At 33.7% G+C, this 21637-nt stretch overlaps 1 protein-coding gene across 10 annotated transcripts in view; it reads left to right on the top strand.

The window, feature by feature from the left end:
- The window catches only part of LOC140447911 (G protein-activated inward rectifier potassium channel 3-like), a 145040-nt gene extending 128632 nt beyond the window's left edge, over nt 1-16408 (top strand). For 9 of the 10 annotated variants that reach the window (XM_072540854.1, XM_072540846.1, XM_072540863.1 and 6 more), the window contains one exon: nt 16005-16408. In XM_072540854.1, coding sequence (XP_072396955.1) covers nt 16005-16375 — 371 coding nt within the window. In that variant the 3' untranslated portion in view covers nt 16376-16408. Of the gene's footprint in view, nt 1-3753; nt 4099-16004 lie in introns of those variants that run through there. The other variant, XM_072540905.1, reaches the window with a different exon arrangement.
- Nucleotides 16409-21637: the final 5229 nt, after the last annotated feature.

Here is a 21637-nt window from a genome sequence, read left to right as displayed (position 1 = left end):
AGAACCTGGCTGGTTGACCAAATGACCGGTTAATCCGATGTGCAGGCATTTTCATGAAAAAAATCAAATACATACATAGATATATCAAACACATGTACAGGAAGGTGTATATTAATAAAGATCACGAAGTATACGGTTACAAAATACCATTTATTTCTATGTACATATATACATATTTAAATATTTTACAACTTGTTTTAAAAAAATCGGTAACTTTCGTCTGTTTCTTGACATTAAGTGAATTTTTAAAAGTTATATCTCTCCATTTTTTAAAAACCAAGACATCTATTGAAGATGACCCAGGTTGTTGTTCAATATACTTCATATATTTCAATACTCCATTGCAGCCCTCGCTTTGGTGTGGCCGATCTTTTCCTCTCCGTCAACATCATCATCATCAGTCTCCTCATTTTCATAGGGCTCTTCATGTGTTGCTAGTGTAATTATTTCTTTGTCTGTCAAAAATTCGTGTTCAAGTTCCTCGTCACAGTTCATCCATTCTTCAATATCTTCAGCCTGCAATTGGACATTTGCGGATAACGTTTTGAGATCTTGAAGAATGGTGATAGAATTTTCTTCTTAGTGTGATTGTTGACACTCAACAAGTTCCTCAATGTTGGTCCAATGTTTTCGCCAAGACTTCATCCTTTATGTTAATTTTTTTGATGATATCAACAAGTAATTACTATTTAATTGATTCAATGAACTCAATTAATAAGATTGAGATCTTCACTTTTTACGCATTGTAAAATTTCGGACAGTAATTTACGTCTGTATCGTCTTTCCAAGCTTTCAATCACCCCTTGATCCATAGCTTGCACCAAGCTTGTCACATTAGGAGAAAGAAAGATAATTTTTATGTCATCTGTCTCACATGTTAGGTTTCCAGGATCAGTTGGAGCATTATCCAGAAGTAGGACTGCTTTAGTGGGAAGATTTACGTTCTTAAGATGGCGTGCTGCTCTCCGAACAAATTCATACTCAAACCATTCTTTGAATAGATCCAAGCTGATTTTTGTGATTTGTATAATACGGGGAGGGACGATGGATGTAAATTTTTAAATTCACGCGGTTTAGCGGACTTACCAACAACGAAAAGAGGAATTTTGTGGGTTCCTGCTGCATTTGAACAAACAGCAACTGTAATGCGCACTTTATTCTTTTTAAATCCAGAAGCTGATTTTTTATGACTTCCCAAAAATGTTTTTTCTGGAAGCATTTTAAAATTGAGACCAGTCTCATCCATGTTATATACTTGTTCGGGTTTTAATTTTTTCATTTTTATAATTACTACAAACTTGGAGCTAAAATCAGTTGCACCTGAAGCGTCCGCGGACATTTTTTCTCCACTTACGTGTGCATATTTAACTCCGTGACGTGCCTTCCAGCGAGTCAGCCAATCTTCACTTGCAATAAATTCGCCTCCGTCTATAATTTTGTTGTGTATACATAAAGCCTTTTCCCTTAGAATCGCACCGCTAATAGGTGTGCCCCTTCGCCGTTCTTGAAGGAACCAGAACCAAAGAGCTTCATCTATCTCGAATTTCGTTTTTTTTTCTCAATGCACTAAGCACTAAGCATCTAGTTTTTAAATTTTTATCTGATTCTATTTGGGCGCAGAAATCCTCTATTGAACGCCAATCCCTTCTCCAGTCATTCACTGTACGTTTCCCCACATTCAACTCTGAACAAATTTTCTCTACCGATTCACCTTTGTCGATCCGTTTAAGCACACTTAGACGTTTTCCCATCGTCACAACCACACGTTTACGCTTCTCACTCATTTTCGCACAAGACGAATTCAATCCTCCTCGAAAGCAAAAACCGAACTGACAAGTGACAACCGACAACCGGGGGCGAGAGACGATCATCAAGCGGCTCTTGATGATCAAGCGGCTCTTGATGATCAAGCGGCTCTTGATGATCGTCTCGTATGCAAAACAATAGGAAGAGGGTGTGGTCGGTTAATATGACGGCCGGTTAATGCGGGACCAGTTAAGAGGGAGTCTACTGTAATTTAATATCTTAAATATAAAAAATGCCAGTATTTAATTAGTATTTTCATATAAAGAGGCAGATATATTTAGTAAGTATTATTTATTGTTGTAGCTACTTTAGTGACTTTTCTAATAATCTCTTACCTGTCTTTTTATCTCTTTTATTTTCTTTGTTAACGCACAAAATTTTAACGTGTGTGAATTTGTTTTTAACTTTAAATTACATAGCACTTTTCTTTTCTATGACTATTTCTTGCATGAAGGAAGCTGCCCTAGAAACTCTTGGAGAACACGAGAACGAAGACTTCAATCAAAGTACGAAACTAAGTAAAGATAAACTGAAATTTCTAAAAATAAAATAGAGAATACTCTGAAACCATTGAAAAGAAAGTGCAACGGAATGGAAATACAAATATTTATTATCTTAAGTTTCGTTGATGAGTAAGTAGTCATCGTTTAAGTTAAAGACGGTATCAGTTTTATGATTAGAAAATTAGAGCTGGAATACACAAGGCATGAAATGAACATTAACCTAAACCAAACCGAAGAGGTAATTGCAAAATACATCAATATACGAGACGACAAATACAAATGAAAATAAGTCAAAGTAAAAAACAAATTTAAGTATTTAGAATTCATCAAACAGACTAAAAACTGAGGATGGTATAAGTAATAGACTAAAACAAACTAACAGAGGTTACATAACAAAAGCATTACTACAAAAAATCAGAACAAAATAAAATGGACAATAAACTCATTTAAGCCCTATAAATTACCGCCTAGGACTGGGGTACACACCAAAAGTATGGAGGCTTATAAGGAGGGTTTTTAAGGCCTATGAGCCTGATGTCATTCATACTGTACATCAACGGCAGTATGCATGCTATAGAGCAGGACTCTCTACGGGACTCGGTGCATACACAGATGGTGCAGTGTCGTTGCCATGCTCGGTTTATTTCTTGATATAGAGGGAGCACTCGACAACATCATCTACGAAGCAATCACAAGGACGATTCGTCTAAAAGGACTAAGCGAAAAAGCTGAAGATGTATTACCGGATGGTACAGTTAGAGGCTATCCGCAGGCGGAGTCTTTTCTCCTCTCTTGTGTAATTTGTTTATAAATGGGCTGATAACTGGACTCAGCAATGACATGCATTATTTCCTGGCCTATGCAGACAACTTAGCAGCTCTAATGACTATGCAGCTATCAGCTCAGAGTCATAAGAGGCTTGCTTACTGGATATGTGCCTGTCAAAGAACCCCTGCATGCAATGGGACTGTCATGGAGACTCAAGCTGCATACTCTGTAGCAAAGAATCTGAAATAATCAATTATATTTTACACAACTACGAGGCATTAGGTCATAGTCGATAAACTTTTCGGAGACTAATTTTATCTACTTTAGATTCTACTTCGTTTCTTCATCTTTCATTTATAATGAACCGTTGCATGGAAGAAACCGAAAGGACAGAATAAACATCATTGCTAAAATCTAAAATGTTAAACTGATCACAGTTTTAGCAATAAAAGGTTTCTGTTATCTACTTTGCTTCTATCTTTTCTTTATAGTCCCCCTTTTTACGTTCAATGATAATCATGCATATGCAGATTAAAACCCATGGCGAGTATAATTCCAACGAAAAAGAAAATGTTCCTCTTATCTACTTCTATTTCTATCTCTTTTTTCTATCTTCTTTTTCTCAATATTCTATTGTAATTTATTTTGAATCAATTTGCCATTTGTTTATTTCCAGAAACACCAGATACAACTCTTCCAGCATCCGACATGTCACCATTGTAATATAAATTGTTAAAAATGCCGAAGATTGCAATTATCATGACTGTGATTTAGATTTAAGGGTAGAAACGTTCAGTATTAGTCAGATGTAGATTGAAAAAGTCTTCTATTTTCCTAAAACGTATCTACATTATTAAATACGCCAATTTACAAGAGTCATAATTATAGATACGATAGGAATATGAAGAGGGGCGAATTATTATATTAGCAGCTTTTCGAAAATATATATTACATGTTATCTTTGTTTATTGTAGCTGCAGTACTGTCATTGAATGTTAGAGAAATATATTTCATTTATGTTGTTGTTGTTTTATTGTCCGCTTGTGCCAACTTTATAGAGAACATTTTTGAGCTTTCTATGCATAGTAAGGTAAGGGACACAAAATCTTAAGAAATCTAAATCTTAATAAACTTAAAGCGAATTGGTTTACATGCGTTTAAATTAAAATTATGTCAAATGAAATCGTAGGCTTCCACGGCCAGAGTCAGAATTATAGTTTATTCGTCTTCCGGGTTTGGACCGTGTCATTTGTGAGTGACCCAAAAGTGGGTTCATCTCGACGTTTCGCTACAATTGTATGTAGCTTCTTCAGGAGAACAAAAAAAGAAAAAGAAAACAAAAGACAGGAAGATGGGTAGTTAGCAACGGTAACTCAGTTACTCAACGCAACCAGAGGCGAATACTAACTACCAAGATGGGCGTTTGGTCACAGTAACTCAACTACTTAACGCAGCGAGAGGTGAAAACCAAATGCCAGGACAGGGATTCACGTCCAACAGCTCAGAACACTAACGCGTCGAGAGGCGGGGAATGAAACGCGTCGAGAGGCGGGGAGGGATTCACTCCCCGCCTCTCGACGCGTTAGTGTTCTGAGCTGTTGGACGTGAATCCCTGTCCTGGCATTTGGTTTTCACCTCTCGCTGCGTTAAGTAGTTGAGTTACTGTGACCAAACGCCCATCTTGGTAGTTAGTATTCGCCTCTGGTTGCGTTGAGTAACTGAGTTACCGTTGCTAACTACCCATCTTCCTGTCTTTTGTTTTCTTTTTCTTTTTTTGTTCTCCTGAAGAAGCTACATACAATTGTAGCGAAACGTCGAGATGAACCCACTTTTGGGTCACTCACAAATGACACGGTCCAAACCCGGAAGACGAATAAACTATAAAATTATGTCAATGACAAATGGGATATTGATAGAACAATAAATATTAAACAAATAAGTAAGAAATGTTATTGTAACTAATAAAAAAAATTATTATATCCGGCCTTGTAAGCTGCATATTTAAAGGCGACAAATTCAAATACAAAGCTTTCATAGAGTGAGTTAACCAGTAATTGACCAATTAAGAAAATTTTCATAATTAAACTCGTATAAGTCCTTTTACTTTTTATTCTACACAAAAACAAAAAATGCTGAAATGTTCACTTATAATGTAAGACCCTGTAAAAGCGTTGAAACTAAACCTAAAAAATTTTTTTTAATGAAAAAAAAAATAGTATAAAATTCGTACTGTACCGGTTGTTGCCCACTTGACAACTATTATTTGACCATGTTTTCCAGTAATTGATCTATACCAAACGATATAAATAAAACTTCAATTTGATACGTTAACATTTTATATTAGATACTTACTTCTTGCTAGGTATTGCAGCGGAAAACTTATACCTAATACGATTCTCAGTACCTACAAGTTTTGGCTGCTCCAGCCTACATAAGAGTTGAACTTTAGTGACTATGCTAATATCACCGTCGATATGCTTATAGCTTGACTTATCTTCGTCAACAGGACAAAGAGCTTGAACTTCTATTTCATTTCGACTAACTACGTTTAGAATAGTGCAAACGTAGTTGTGTGATATTTTTTTCCCAAGAAAACTAACTAAATAAAATTCTCCGTCCTTTACTTGCATTTCTTTTTCAGCAAAGGGTTCTTCTTCGTTATCACTCGTAAAATGTTCTGATATATCGTCAAGACTTGTTCCGCTTTCAGACCATTCTTCATCTCCCTCGCTTTCGGAATAATCTATTTTAGGCTTTTTGGTTTTTGTCTGAACTTTTTTCTGATTTTTAATATTTTTATTTACAGCTTTTTACTGCTTTTCTTAATTTTTTCTTTTTCTTATTGTAGCTCTTTCTTATTTTTCTTTTAATTTTTTCATTTTCAAGGTTTCTTTGTTTTTATTATACTCAAGCCACTTTTTTGACGTAGTAGCATAAGGCAGCCTTTTCTTTTTCACAACTTGGTTTTTCTTTTCAGGCGACTCTTCTGGCCAAAAAATGTGGTCTAAGAAAAAAGTGCTAATTTTTGGGGTCTGTAAATTTTAGTTAGGGCTAGACATCGATGGTCCTGGAGGCGTTGTCTCGTTCAACAGTGGATAATAGTGGTGTCATTTTTCTGAGGTTTTAGTTAGGTTTTAATGTTATTCTCTTCTTTTTCTGCATCTAGAACTTCACTTTCTTTTGTTTCTTTACATCTCATCTTTAACTTCCTCCATATTTCAAACAACTCCTTTGCTGATTCGTCACCTGTCCATTTCAGCACGTTTAAATTCTTTTCTTCTTTCCAACGGATTAGTGATTCAAAATAAAGAAAATGTGGAATCTTAAATGCAGTGGGTTTATTTCTACTTATATTATTTTCCTTGTTTTCCCCCAAAATTCTGGAAGGGTCTTGCATGTATTTGCCAAAGTCTATAGCATTTACATTATAGGGATATAATCCACACTTACGATATCCGTTTTTAACAGAATCCTTACTAACTCGCTCTATGGCATTTTCTAATAACTGGCTTATTATTATTTGATCGTCTCCAATTAAGAACAATTTTCCTCCAACTAGCTTTTAAGGTTGCAAATAATGAAACGTCTGCCGGCTGCAGAATATGCGTTGCATTTGGAAAAAGTGACTAAAGAAAAAAATTCCATTCTCTGTGCAAAATTTGCTGAGATTATAGGTCAAATGAGATTTATGATCGTCCAAGAAATAAAGTAAAAATTTAAATAAATAAAATACCTTACCTATGTCCCAGTCCGGATTTTTGTTTCGTACTATTTCTGCAGGAATTCGCTTATAGGAGTAAACAACCATAGTAGGATAAATTTGTCCCTCTGCTGAAATTGTAAAGAGGACTGTAATGCATTCTTTTTCTAAACCAGATTTGATATCATAGAGATTTTTCATCCTTTTTGGTCCTAAGACCAAACCTGTTTTAGGATTTGTAGCAAAACCTGACTCATCAGAGTTAAATATTTTTGTGAGATCTTGTAAGATATCTTCGGCATATTCACTTGCAAAGTATCTGCGTATATCTTCATGCTACTGCCTGATACTGGTTTGCCATCTTTGAAAGGATTGGGACGACCATCACTATCGATTATAGCTTTTAGTGTTTCACAAAGCAGGTTTTTGTTTAGAGGAAATCCTTTATGGGCTGAAGCAGTAATCCAACGCACTAATATGTTTTTCTCCTCTGCAGTCAAAATGGTCGGAGGACCCATTTTCCGTTTTTCCGGGGAAAAACGGAACTTTTTTTTACGTCCCTTCTGCTCCACGTATTGAACATACGTTGTTCCTAATATCCTCAATGGCTTGTAATAGGTCATTTTCTGAGTATTTGAAAAATACTTTGGCTTTCTTAACCGTGGCAGCCATTTTGCTGGAAAAGAAATAATATAAAAATTTCCAATCAGTGATTGACCAGTGGTAAAGCTACTTGTTGACCACCGATCATCGGTAGTTGACAACTACACGGTGCCAGTAGTTAACCACTGTTTTTTGTGGTCAAAATCTGGACAGATATTTTCATTTGCAATTTTAATAAAATAAAGAACTCAAATAATAAATGGTGTGCATTGTAAGAGCCAAAAAGATGGGAAATAGTCACTATTAGCGAAATCTAGTAATTGACCAATGAAATTATTTACTAGATAATAGGTATAATTTTCAATCCCGTAATAGACCTCTCGATTTTTTCCCAAAAAAACTCGAAAATATATTAAAATACTATCAAAAACCTTATATGCTCTATATTTAATTTTGATAAGTTGTTTGTATAGGTCTTTTCGATGATTACAGATTTAAGTAAAACTGTTCACTTACCATGCTTATTACTAAGTCACACACTGCAACTGAAAATTGACAAGTCAATTTGTTACGCCCTCTCGACGCGCTCTATATAAATAAAGTAGTAGTATTACGGCACAATCTACTAGCCACATGGTTAAAACAATACAGGAAACCTATTACATAGACGTTAAGATTTACAGGTATCTTATTTTTAGCTTTAGAGTTATCTTTGGTCAATTACTGGTTGCTGGTCAATTACTGGTTAACTCACCCTATTTCAATCCAGTGAGTACTATCGCTGACCGTCGTAATGTAAGTCGCAACCGCGACCTTTGTACATTGTAAACACTATGAAGTTTGTATAAAAGTAAAAAAGTGTGACATGACTTTCTTTTGGGAGAAACTGTAGTGTAGTTGGCTGGCTAGTGTAGTGAAAGTCTAACACCACACAATGAAATTCTTCTAAACATGAAATCTTAATTTCCATGACCGTTCAAATAGAAACATCAAAAGACCCTGGCACTTTTCTTATGTAAAAGTGGTTTACGTTAGATTGGCTGAAACTTTGCAGGGAGATAGCTTTAGTCATGCTGATCAAAAGTTATCATTGCTCCAAGACTCAGAAATCAATTGTTGCTGTATTACAGGGGTTCTCAATATCGGTTTTTAGTCCATTTGGATAAAATATCTTTGTAGAGTATACAGAGTGTTACGAAATAAGTGCAACAACCTTCAGAGAGCGATTCTGCATAAGAAAATAATGACATGTTGCTGTACAAAAATGCTTTGTTTTCCGAGATACGGAAATTTCGATTATCGAATTTCGATACGGGGTATCGAAATTTTTCTTACCAACTGATGATTTATTTATTGCTCTGAAACCGGTTCAGATATATGCAAATGAAATATTTGGTAGATAGTTACGCCACTGAGATTTTTCAAATTAAAAATCATTTTTAATTTCCTCGTTTAATTTGTGACAAAAAATCTTTCTTCTTCTTTTATATGAGGCTCCGTTCTTATGCAAAAAAATAAAACATCTTAACTTTTCTTTATTATATTGTTAAGACCTATCTAATGCAATAACATTAGACCAGAACAATAACAGAAAGTACCACTAATAAAATTTTAAAAATACGCAAAGCTACAAAAAATGTTCAAAACGTCTTCCTGAAACGTATTCGTGAAAATATTCCTGGTGTATTTCTTATTTTTTATTGAAAATTGGTTCAGTTAAATTGACTAAAAGTGGCAGAGAGAAGCTTTGGTGATGATGATCAAAAGTTTTTATTACCTTAAGACTCGTTCAATTGTTTCTGAGTTATAGAGCTTTAAAATGTCGGTTTTTAGTCAATTTTTCAAAATCATGAACTAAACTAACATTATCTAGGAATAATTTTTCATAGTTTGAAATATTCTAAAAATATATAATATATAATTTTTGCAAAAGTTTACAAAATAGGCACTTAAAAAAAATGCTGTAAATTCGGACTCCTCTTTTTCCTCGTATTTCGTACCCCCTAGAAGTCTAATGGATTATGACTGATGTAGAAATAATTCACAGTTAAATAAATATATAAATTTATTTCATTACACACTAAATACAAAAATATTACATTTTTTATCAGGTTGGGCACAGGCAAGATATGAAAGGGGCTTATGTAAACTGAAAAAGGATTTGAAAGAGAACTTGATGAGGGGAATGGCAGAGGTAGGGGAGAAGGGTGTACCAACTGAGTTGAGGTGGACGCTTGTTCGTGTGCAACCTATGAAGGGGAATGTGTCACCAGGTGAGAAAATTTAGAATTTTCCTCATCCTCGCCTACAGAAGTATGTTGTTCGAAGAAGTTTTAACAGGATCATGAGATGTACAACCGTTATTGTCTAGATTAGGCTTCTCTTTTTGGCTTCCACAACGAACTCGGCATCAGAAAATTTGTTTCTATCCAGTGGAAAAATTCCAGTAGTCTTGAAGCTATTGATGGATATTTCTGCCGTTTGACACTTTATGTAGGCCTTCAAAAACTGCTCCATTATGTCAAATACTGTCAGAGGGCGTTGGTTTATTAACAACCATTGCCTAATCTCCTGACTTATAGTCTTTAAAGAAGACAAAAAGGCTTATCTAAGGGCTGCAACTTATGAGCTGAATGAGGCGGTAAGGAGATAATTGTAACACGGTTCTGCCTAACCTTCTCGATAATGTCAATATTTCTGGTGTGGCTTTAATGCCCGTCAAACACTAGAAGAACAGGTTAAACGTTTTATAGTGCTCAAAAAGTGGTCGAACCATTTTGTAAACAGCTCTGTTGTAATCCATCCTGATGGCTGCACGAGAAAGACAGCACCTGGAGGAGCTTCTTTTTGTAACTGAGCATTCATGTATATATTTCCGAGCAAATATCACAATGAGTGGAACATAGTCGGCACCGGCACTCATACAGACTACAATTGTTATCAAGGCACCTCTTTCTGCTGATATAAGAGAGCCTACCTGCCTTTTTCCTCGGAGACCAATGCTGCTTTACTCTGAAATACTTTAAGACCACTTTTGTCAACGTTAAAAATTCTGTTTGCTAAATAGCTGTGTTTTTCAAACGCATATTTAATGTTGTTAAAAAAACAATAACACATTTTCTTTGTTGAAACCTGCAGCTCTTGCAAATGTTTAACAAAAGAGTGCGTTATGCCATTCCTTTGAGCCAGTTAATAGGCCATCCGCCGAAGGTCTAGTCAAACCAAAAAATGTAGATTCCATGAACAAACAATACTTAACCAACCGTTCCTCCAATTCGAGAGGCAAGACAGTAGGCCTTCCTGCTCTAAAAGGAGCTGCTTTTGCTAGTTCTCCATATTTTTTCATTAACAAACCCATCAGCGTGGTCATGGGTACTTCAAAAAGTCTTGGCAGCCTTCTTACAACCCATTCTTTCCCTAGTGGCTTCGATAGCCTTATTTAGTCATATTTTCTTCTGGCCACAACCTCTTCTTCGTTTCTTTGTTAGTCTTCGGCATGGTTTTTTCTGCATGGTTATCTGCAAATATAACTTCGAAATTAGTTTTTAATAATGGTACTTTAATAATGGCTCAATAACATCTTTAAGAAGTACAAAGTCAAAAAGAAAACAGTGACATTGAAGTAACATGGACTGCTCTAAAAACAAAAATAACAAAGATACAAGAAGAAGACATCGCGTTCATAAAATACAACAAAAAACAAGAATGGATAACGCAAGAGATCATGGACCTCATGGACGTAAGACGAAAATATAAAACAAGCCCAATAGAATACAAGCGAATCAACAAAATTATTAGAAAAAAGTGCAGGGAGGCGAAAGAAAACTGGATGTCAACAAAATGCCTATTAATAGAACAACTTCTGGAAAAATACATCTTTAATATTTATAAAAAAGTAAAAGAAATGACAGGTAGACACAAAAAGAGACAAGCAACAATATTAAAAAATGATAACGAAATAATTATGGGTACAAAAGGGTACAAAAACTACAGAGATGAAAAGAATACATTTAAACTCTTTTTGACGACGATAGACCTTGTTCTCCACCATCCACAAATAATCGAATAAATGGAAAAGGCCCAGAAATAACCAAAGAAGAAGAAATCTACGCAGTAAAATCTCCGAAAGATGAAAAAGCCAACGGTCCAGACAATATCAATGTCGAAATACTAAAAATAATTGCAGATAACGAAATTAAAAGCCTAGAGTTAATAACAGCACTATTCAATAAGATATATGACACAGGTAAAATACCAACAGACTGGCTAAAATCAACATTCGTAGCATTACCAAAAAAGTGGAATTCCTCACAATGCGATGATTATCGAATATTAAGCTTAATGTCTCATATTTCTCAGAATTATCCATACACGAATTTACAAGAAGAAGTGCGAGTTCCAGATGAGTGACACTCGAAACGAATTGGGAACACGAGAGGCTCTTTTTGCTTTAAATGTCTTATCGCAACGATGCAGAGACATGAATGTAGCTGTATATGCATGTTTTATTGACTATCGAAAAGCATTTGATTGCGTTAACCATCAAAGATGATCGAAATTATGAGAACAACTGGAATTGACGAACAAAACTTGCGAATTATCTCAGAACTATATTGGCACCAAACGGCAACAATTGAAATAGAGCACACAACATCCGAAGATATACAAATCCGAGGAGGAGTGAGACAGGGTTGTATAAATAAAATAATAAAACTAAAACTTTAGTATTTTCAAAGACACCAATAAACGTAAGTGTATATACCAAGGGTCAAATAATAAAACAGGTAAATTCCATAAAATATTTGGTAGCAAATATCAATAGTCAATGTAATCCAAAAAAATAAATTCTATCAAGAATCGAACAAGCAAGAAAAGCATTCATGAGCATGAAAACATTTTTTAGATCAGACTAAAAAAAACTAGATCAGACCTTAGTTTGCAGCTTAGAATCCGAATGATCAGATGTTACGTTTTTATGTCTTACTGTATGGCTGTGAAAGTTGGACAATGGACTCTGAAATAGAAAAAAGAGTAGATGCCTTTGAGATGTATATATACAGACGAATGTTGAGAATTCCATGGGTACAAAGAGTTACTAATGTTGAGGCACTTCCTCGCATCCTCCTCCTCCTAAGTGCCTTCTCTGTTGAGGTTGGCGATCAATATGGCAAATTTCTCTCTATTCTGGGCTTGATGAATTAATTCATTTCCTTTTGTGTGGGTCCAATCTCTGATGTTTTCAGGTGACTTCATCGCATGTGTAAACAAAAAGAATTACTAAGAATAATCAAAGAGAGGAAAATGCAATACTTGGGCCATGTGTTGAGAGGCGAAAAATACGAATTACTTCAAATTATACTGGAAGGAAAAGTACAGGGAAAAAGATCAGTAGGAAGACGCCAGAAAAAGGGCGTCCGAATTAAAAACTCAAAGGGATCCAAATTAGGAATTAACACGTGCAAATTAAAACTAACCTCTAACCAGGAATATTTGCTGCTTTTCAAGTACTGGGGCTAAGACTTTAATTTTATGACATGTTTCAAGGGGTCGTTTTGAACATTTTTTGCAGCTTTGGCCCTATTTAATATTTTATTAGTGGTCCTTTCTATTATTGTTTTAGTTTATTGTTATTTTATTAGATAGTTCTCGAGAATGTATTAAAGAAATGTTTAGATGTTTTATTTAGTACAGAGTCCCATGTGAAAAACAAAGAAGGAACATTTTTTCTCACACATTTTACAATACATTTATTAGTATTACAATACATTTTGGAGACGGCTATCGCCGTATTTCCGTTCTCCTCCGCCATTCTTAACGGGCCAAAGCATGCTCCTTCTTCAAACCTCTCGATTGCATCGCTTTTCTAATTCCTTCATTTCATGAGCGTCGAGATCTACCTATTTTTCTTTTTTTTTTCTTTTTCTTTTTCTTCTTCTTTTGTCACAAATAAATCGAATAATTTAAAAATGATTTTTAATTTGAAATATCTCAGTGGTGTAACATTTTTTTCTTTAAAAAAATTGAGGCCATTGCGCGTATGCGCGCCAATAATTAATTTAAAGTTCTTAGTTCTTTGGGAAAAGATGCGCAATAACTACCTCTTAAACCTCAAAAAATTTAATTTGCATAGATGAACCGGTTTGAGCTACAAGAAAAATTTCGGCACCCCGGAAAACGAAAGCATTTGTGGACATACGTTTATAAACAAACTGTCATTATTTTTTATGCAAAATCACTTCCTGGACTTTGTTGTACTAAAAATCGACATTTTGAACTTCTTTAGCTCAAAAGCAAATGGTTTCTGAGTCTTGGGACAATGAGAATTTTGGATCAGCATAACGAAAGATCTCTGCAACGTTTCAACCAATGTAACTGAAACCAGTTTTGCATAAGAAAAGTGCCGGGGTCCTTTTATATTGAAATATGGGAAGTAGTATTATACTGAAATTTGTAATAATCAATATAATAAAATTCACACCATAGGCCAAATTGAAAAACACTAAATGAAATTTAAATACATAGAAGTATAGTCACAGCAATATTGGCACTAATCATGCACATAAATACATAAATATTGCCAACATTAATAGAATTAATCCATTTTTGGTTGGATTTTCGATCACGAATATCATCTTGTACCTTAATAACAATGCTCAGAAAAACAAACAAATAGTAAATATCTTTAGCATACGTCTCGCTAATATTTAAACAAACAAATTACTTAAATGAATTGTGTGATACCTGTGAGATCTAATCTTGGTTAAGAATACGGTTATTTAAAATAGCCTTAAAAATTTAAATAGCCTATAAGTCCTACTAAAAGTTACACAGACTATAGACAGAGGTTGAGAGGAGCATAATTGGGGGTCTAAGGGTTGGTGAACATTCTGTTCTTAACACATGTGACTTATCCATGACCTTGGATTGTATCTCTCTAATCATACTATTGGAAAAATAATCTTATTATGGAATAAAACATGCGGCATTAGGGCTACGGAAGGTTTATTTTACTGATCATAAATAATATTCGTCTAGGCTCTGTTCTAGGTAAATATATATATATATATATATATATATATATATATATATATATATATATATATATATGTATATATATATATATATATATTTATATATATATATATATATATATATATATATATATATATATATATATTCAGTAGTGCAGAACTTTTTAGAGCGGCAGTCAACAGAGTCCGCATAGCCATGATGATTTCCAACCTTCGACAAGATGCAACTTACATCTTCTTCTTTAAGTTGCATTTTGTCGAAGTACACAAGTTTTCGTCTTTTGATAGTTAGTATTATTTCCGCCTCATTTCCTATCCTTCTAGTTACTTCCACGTTTGACATTCTTTGAATCCATGATATTCGTAGGATTCTTCTGTAACACCAAAATTCAAAGACGGCCAACTTATTCAAATGGACTTGTTTTAGTGTACACGCTTCCAAGCCATGAAGAAGAGTAGAGAACACGTAACATCTAAGCATTCTCAGGCGTAGTTCTAACCTTATATCTCAACAACAAAGAAACTTTTTAAGTTTAATGAATAATGCACGAGCTATTTCAATGCGTGTCTTAATTTCTTTGGTTTGGTCTACATCTGATGTTATTCATGTTCCTAAGTATTTATAGTTATCAACACTCTCAATTTCAGTATCTTCAATAGTCAATTGGATATTTGCCTGTGCAGATTTAGTCATGATATATATATATATATATATATATATATATATATATATATATATATATATATATATATATATGTATATATATATATATATATATATATATGTATTTATATGTAGAGTCATTGTATGTACATGTAGACTTCTTCTGTAGACTCATATTTCGAAGTCTTTGATCTTACTTCTATCAATTTTTTTAAAAGTTCATGTAGTAGCTGCGTATGTAGCCATAAGAAAAATAAGGGAATATTTTTCGCAAGTTAGTGTTAACATACGAAATATGCATTTGCCCAAACTGCAAAACAGCATGCATCGATGGCAAATGTAGTGAAATTCCGCAATAACGGGCAGATAGACACATTACCTACATCAGTGAAGAAGTCGAGCACGTGATCTTCGTGTATCCTCGGTTCAACTTTTTAACTCAATGCGATACTCTAGAAACTGCTATCAAACAGAAAATTCGACCAGAGATCTTAGTAGGAGAAATGCTTTTATCAAAGACAGCTTGGGACACAATCAGCACATTTGCGATGAAAGTCCTCTAGGTTCTTCGACATATTGAAAGAGTTGAGCTAGAAATAAGTCGGTTAAAAGGAGAAAAGTATTAACTTAGATAACCGGAAGAAAATAGCTAGATCCTGCCCCTCCGTGAAGTAATGTCTTATGGCGGTTCTGCGAAGGAAGCCGCGGCATAAGAAAGAGGAGGTTTTTAGTCGGCATGGTAATATACGAGTCCTACGTATTATGCAATATATTAAAACTTAACAATCTATAATTTATCACCACAAAATATAAAATATTTCCTATAATTTCCTATAACAGTTTGGAAAAATATTGCGTTGAATAAATACACTTTATCAACCTGATACTTCATAATTGATTTTCTAACTAATTCTTTATTTTTTTTATAGATGCCGACATGAGGTTCCTGTCTCCCTACCGCCTCTCCCCAACTAACAGTTTCCTTGTGCAAAGCGCACCGATCTCTAGAGTGCCCTCACTCGAACCACTGTTCAAGAAAGAACCTAGCACCACGAACGGTCAAAAGACAAGTCTAAACCAAAACGATTGCAAAATTCAAATCGAGGACACATTTATTGAGAAGCCGTACAAAGAGCTTAAGCCGTCCAAAGACTCTAAGTCCCAGAAAGAGTGTAAAGCTCAAAAAGAAGAAGCGAAGCGGAAAATAAGTGCCATAAATGCCGTCAAAAGGCAGTCTGATATACTCGAAGAAAAAGAAGATGAAGAAGAGCAAACAAGTGTGACAGAAAATTTAATTTAAGTTATTGTAGGAAAATAAATTATTTTTATAGTTTTTTAGTAATTTTTTACTAGTTGTCTTTTACTTTTTTTTTCTTCTTTGAAATCCTGCATTATTTTATCCGGCAATCACACTTGTTTAAACATTTTGACATTTTGACGTCGATGGTTTGATGGTATTAGTTATTATAGTGATAAGACATATCGACGTATAATTCGTAACTCGGTGTTAATAATATAAATTGTTTTAATTAATTTATATAATAATATTAAGTAAATTATTTAATAATAATAATTAATATGATTACATAATATCAAGTGTTCTAAGAGATCTTCCCTTAAGTTTGATAGTGATGATGATGATGATGATGATGATGATGATGATGATGATGATGATGATGATGATGATGATGATGTCATCATTCCACTTGACATTGACGGGTACTAACTGATTTTTCATACCATCTTTCTATCAGTTAGCCCAAGACTCCAGCACAGATCAGAGGTAATGTAAGTCGATAAAACCTCACCAGCTACAGGGGGTCATGTAAGATGCCCCCATTTTCAGTTTTTAATAATCAACAAGTTAACAGTCTATTGCATTTACCTTGATAAATACCATGAGGATTGTTTTTTAATACGGATGTCCTTCCAATGTTTTTATGTGGCCATACAATGTTTTTAACAACTTTTTATGTAAGTAGTAAAAAACCAACTTGTTCTTTCTATATATTTAAATTTTAACTTACTTGTTTTTTAATATTGGTATTTTTTTTAATAAGCATTTTTTATACCTTAATACACACGAACACCACGTGCTTTGTAGACCAATATCTCTTATGTCATGTATATTGAAAACATTTGAACGAATCATAAATTCGACCTTCTGTTTAATCAACTTGTTAAATTAGCAGCGCCGGGTAAATGTGCTTATGTCCCAGTCAATCTATTTACAATCAGACAAGTTCATATTGGTTTAAATAATTCACTAATCGGTCAAAGAATAGTTAATAAAGGTGTGCCTCAGGACTCAGTTCCTAGTCCCTTGCTATTTACTTTGAAGTTTACCTCAGGGCTCAGTCCTTAGGACTTTGTATTCATTAAACTTACATACTATGGGAATGGAGTGTAAGATTTTATTATACGCAGATGACGTCTGTTTTTATGTTGAGAAAAAAACTTTTAAGGAGTGTATTATGCTTAAAGTATATATTTTTTATTGCAAAAAGTATTTTGATGGTTATGGGCTTGATATCTCACCTAAGAAGTAAGGTGTAGTATATTTTTTCGAAAGAGTTACTAAATGTTAGTACTTTAATATACTCCCAGCTGGAAATACCTGTATATAACAGTTTTACACATCCAGGTGTTACCTTAGATTCCAAATTAACCTGGAATGAGCATATTAAGTGCATTAACAAGTGTAAAAAAAGCCTTAATATCCTTAAGGTTGTTAATTGATACGATTGTGGAGCAGACACGAAAATAAACTTATTATTTCACAGACCATATCGTCGCTTGGATGCAGAAGTAGCCTATGTCCATTTTTGACTAATTTGATATTTTAGGTCCATTTGAAAGTAAAAGCATCATTACATTGGATGCAGAAGTATTGTATGTCCATATTTACAACTAACGCTCATATCGATCAAAACTTGAACTAGCCTATGTTCCGTACCATTGTCAGTTTTCATGCAGAATCAGTCTATGTAAGAGCGCCGCAGCAAACCGATCGTGTCTCCGTCGCTTAGCCGGACATAGACTAGTTCTGCATAAATTTACGTATATATATTGAAGACATAAACTTATTCGCGATTTAAGATAACTCAATAAGAATTTAAATTATGTTTAATCAAAAATCATTGGAGCTGAACTCACGAAGTACAAAAATACTTCAGTTGCTTGAAGTGAAGAAGAACCAGTGTGCAGGTAAGACAAAAATTTATTGTTCATGTGATTTTCTATATCCTATTTTTATTTTATTATGTCAAATAGTAGCTGTTTATTCAGTGGCACTGTTAATATCAACCAAATATTAGGGTAAAGTCACTCATTATTATATACTACCCTAGGCAAATGTCATATTGGATTTGGCTATAATATTTTATTTAAATGGCCTTTTTGAATAAATTATTGTTTGATTAGATTATATGCATGAACCTGAGACTACAAAAATTATCATTTTTTATCTAATAGAATTATATTACTGATAAAAATGAGAAATTATTTAAAAAATGCTATTTTATTTATTATTATTAATTATCCTATAGTGAGTAGGCCTAAAGTTTGTTTCTCAATAAAAATGTTTTAGATAATAGTAACTATTATGGCAATAAACAAATTATTGTTGTTTCAGATAAAATGTTAACTTCAGAGTCCAACGATGACGTTTCCATTCCAAAATATGCCATTAAGTTAATGGATTCTGTAAATTTAGAATCATCGCCTGTTCTACAACAGTTCTGGGAAACTTCAACATACTTTAATTCCAATTCATTTAATCAGACACCGACAAAACCGTTTCGAGAAATATTTTTTAACGAACCAAACCACACTGAAGAAGCTACTAGTTTCAGACCCAGTGAGCATCATAAAGCATCGCCAAAAAAACTGTTCAACCAATCTTGTGATTCCAAACCTAGCAGATCTGTCAAATTGGTTAACACGAATGTGTTGGAAAATTATTTGGACATGTCATCCTCTGAGTCTGATCCTTATGCTTTCGATGACGATGAAAATGATCCCGAATTTGTTTTATTGGATCAGGAACCTGATCAAGAAGAAGTATCAATAAGAAAGTCACGCAAAAGAAAAAAAACCCGATTTCCTGGAGAAGAAATTTAATAAAGGCATCTCGAAATAGCGGAAAGGAATACAACTCTTGGAAAAATAAACTTCAACCATCCCGGAAAATGAAAGATCCATGTCATTGTAGAATGAAATGTAGCGAAAAGATTCCTGAAGAAGAAAGACAATCTATATTTGGTCGTTACTGGAATCTTGGAGTCATCAACAGACAACGAGATTTCATTTCAAAATTAGTGCAAAGAAAAAATAAAGAAAAAACAAGAATTAGCCGAAAGAAGATAAATATTGCTGCAGAGAAAAATGAAGAATCGCCTTCTCCAAACCAACATAGCAGAAGAACATTCACGTTTGATTATTATTTCATAAAGGACAACATCAAAGTACCTGTGTGTAAGATTTTCTTTTTAAATACTCTTTGTATAAGTGCCCAGGTTGTTAAAACTGTACTTAATAAAACTTGTTCCATTGGTACGATTTCAGAAGACAGAAGAGGAAAGGCCTGCAAAAACTCCTTACTCAACGAATCTGTCAAAGAATCCGTTCGAGAACATATAAATTCCTTTCAGACAATTGAAAGTCACTATTGCAGAAAAAACACAACACGTTTGTATTTACCTGCATCTCTTAATATATCCAGAATGTGTTCTTTATACAAGGAATACTGTTCCGATATGAACATTACTGAAGTAGCAACGGAAATTATATACAGGACTGTCTTTAATTCAGATTTTAATGTCATTCTTTCAGCCAAAGAAAGACTTGTGCGATATTTGCCATGGATTCGAACAATCGTCTACTGAAGAGAAATTAGCAGCTGAAGAAATGTATCAACTGCACTTGAAAAACAAGAATTTAGCCATAGAAGTTAGGGATGCAGAAAAAAAAAGAGCTGAGGAGAATCAACAGATTTGTTGCGCAGTTTTTGATTTACAACAAATACTTCAGGTACCAAAGTCGGAAGTTGGATTAGCGTATTATAAGCTAAAATTGTCAACTTATAACTTTACTATTTTCAATATGGGTAATAAAGAATGCAACTGTTATATGTGGTATGAAACCATAGGCAAGAGAGGCTCTTGTGAAATAGGTAGTTGCCTTTTGAATTTTATAAAGCGTAATATTGAACACGGTAGAAATGAGTTTTCATTTTTTTCTGACAATTGTGCCGGACAAAATAGAAATAAATACTTATTTTCATTATACAATTACATTTCTCAATTATATAAAGTAAAAATTTGTCATAGATTTCTGGAACGAGGGCACACACAAAATGAGGGAGACAGTATTCATAGTGTGATTGAAAGAGCATCACGTAATATTCCAGTCTATTCTCCTCATCAATGGTAAACAATTGTCAGAACTGCAAAGAGAAACAACCCGTATAACGTCGTTGAATTAGACCAAGAAAATATATTTGATCTAAAAGAACTTCTAGCAAAAACATCTATTAATTGGGACAAGGATAAATCTAATGAGAAAGTTTACTGGAACAAATTACGAATTTTACAAACCCGGCCAGACTATCCAAATATGTGTTTTTTTAAATACAATTTTGAAGACATTGAATTTAAAAAAATTAATCTGGTCAAAAAGGGTAGAAAGACACTTCAAATTAATATAGAAGATATTGAACTGAAGCCAAACTATACGAGGCAAATTCCATTAACGAAAAAGAAATACTACCATTTGCAATTTCTTTGCCAGAAGAAAGTTATTTCATGTCAATATCATAATTTTTTTAAAAATCTACCTTATGATGAAAAACGAACAGGGGAAGATTCAGATATTGATGTTTAAATATTCATAATTGTTTAATTTTAGTTCCTAATTTTGAGTTAAATTTATTTGTTTTATTTTCTTTTTTGTTCCATCTGTTTGATTTTTTAAGTAGTAATTTTTCTGTCTTTTTTTAATACGGTCCAGTTGTTAATAATTTCAGAAACTTATTTGTTAAACCTGAAAGCCGACAATATACGATTTATAAGTAAGTACACTGTTTGTGTTAAAATAATTTATACGTATACCTACTACATGATTAGATTATTAATATTATGGATTGATCAGAACTAGCCTAAGTACTTCCATGTAAGTATATTCTATGTCCAAATTTGGACATACACTACATCAGTTGAGACTCTACTAGTCTATGTCCAGTCCAGCTTTTTTTTAGAACGTGGTCTTTATCGTTAAAGCAATGAACTGCAGGGAAAGTAGCTTTATAAACATTGTTATACAATTTTCTGATAAAATAATTTTATAATATTTTGAGAAAAAAAAACAAAAAAAAATGCTCTCCTGTAAAATTAACATTTTGTGACTTAGGCTACTTCTGCATCCAAGCGACGATATACTAGATCAATTTTTAATTATGGAAGGTTTTGTATGGATCAGAGACAAAATCCTGTTTAATTAAATTGGATCAAATACAATACAAAGCTTTAAGATTGGTCCTAGGAGCCCTCAAATTTACTCATAC

This window comes from Diabrotica undecimpunctata, chromosome 1 (assembly GCF_040954645.1).
Source record: "Diabrotica undecimpunctata isolate CICGRU chromosome 1, icDiaUnde3, whole genome shotgun sequence".
Classification (NCBI taxonomy): domain Eukaryota; kingdom Metazoa; phylum Arthropoda; class Insecta; order Coleoptera; family Chrysomelidae; genus Diabrotica; species Diabrotica undecimpunctata.
Note: the sequence above shows the minus strand (reverse complement) of the source record. Positions and strands in the feature narration are given on the sequence as shown.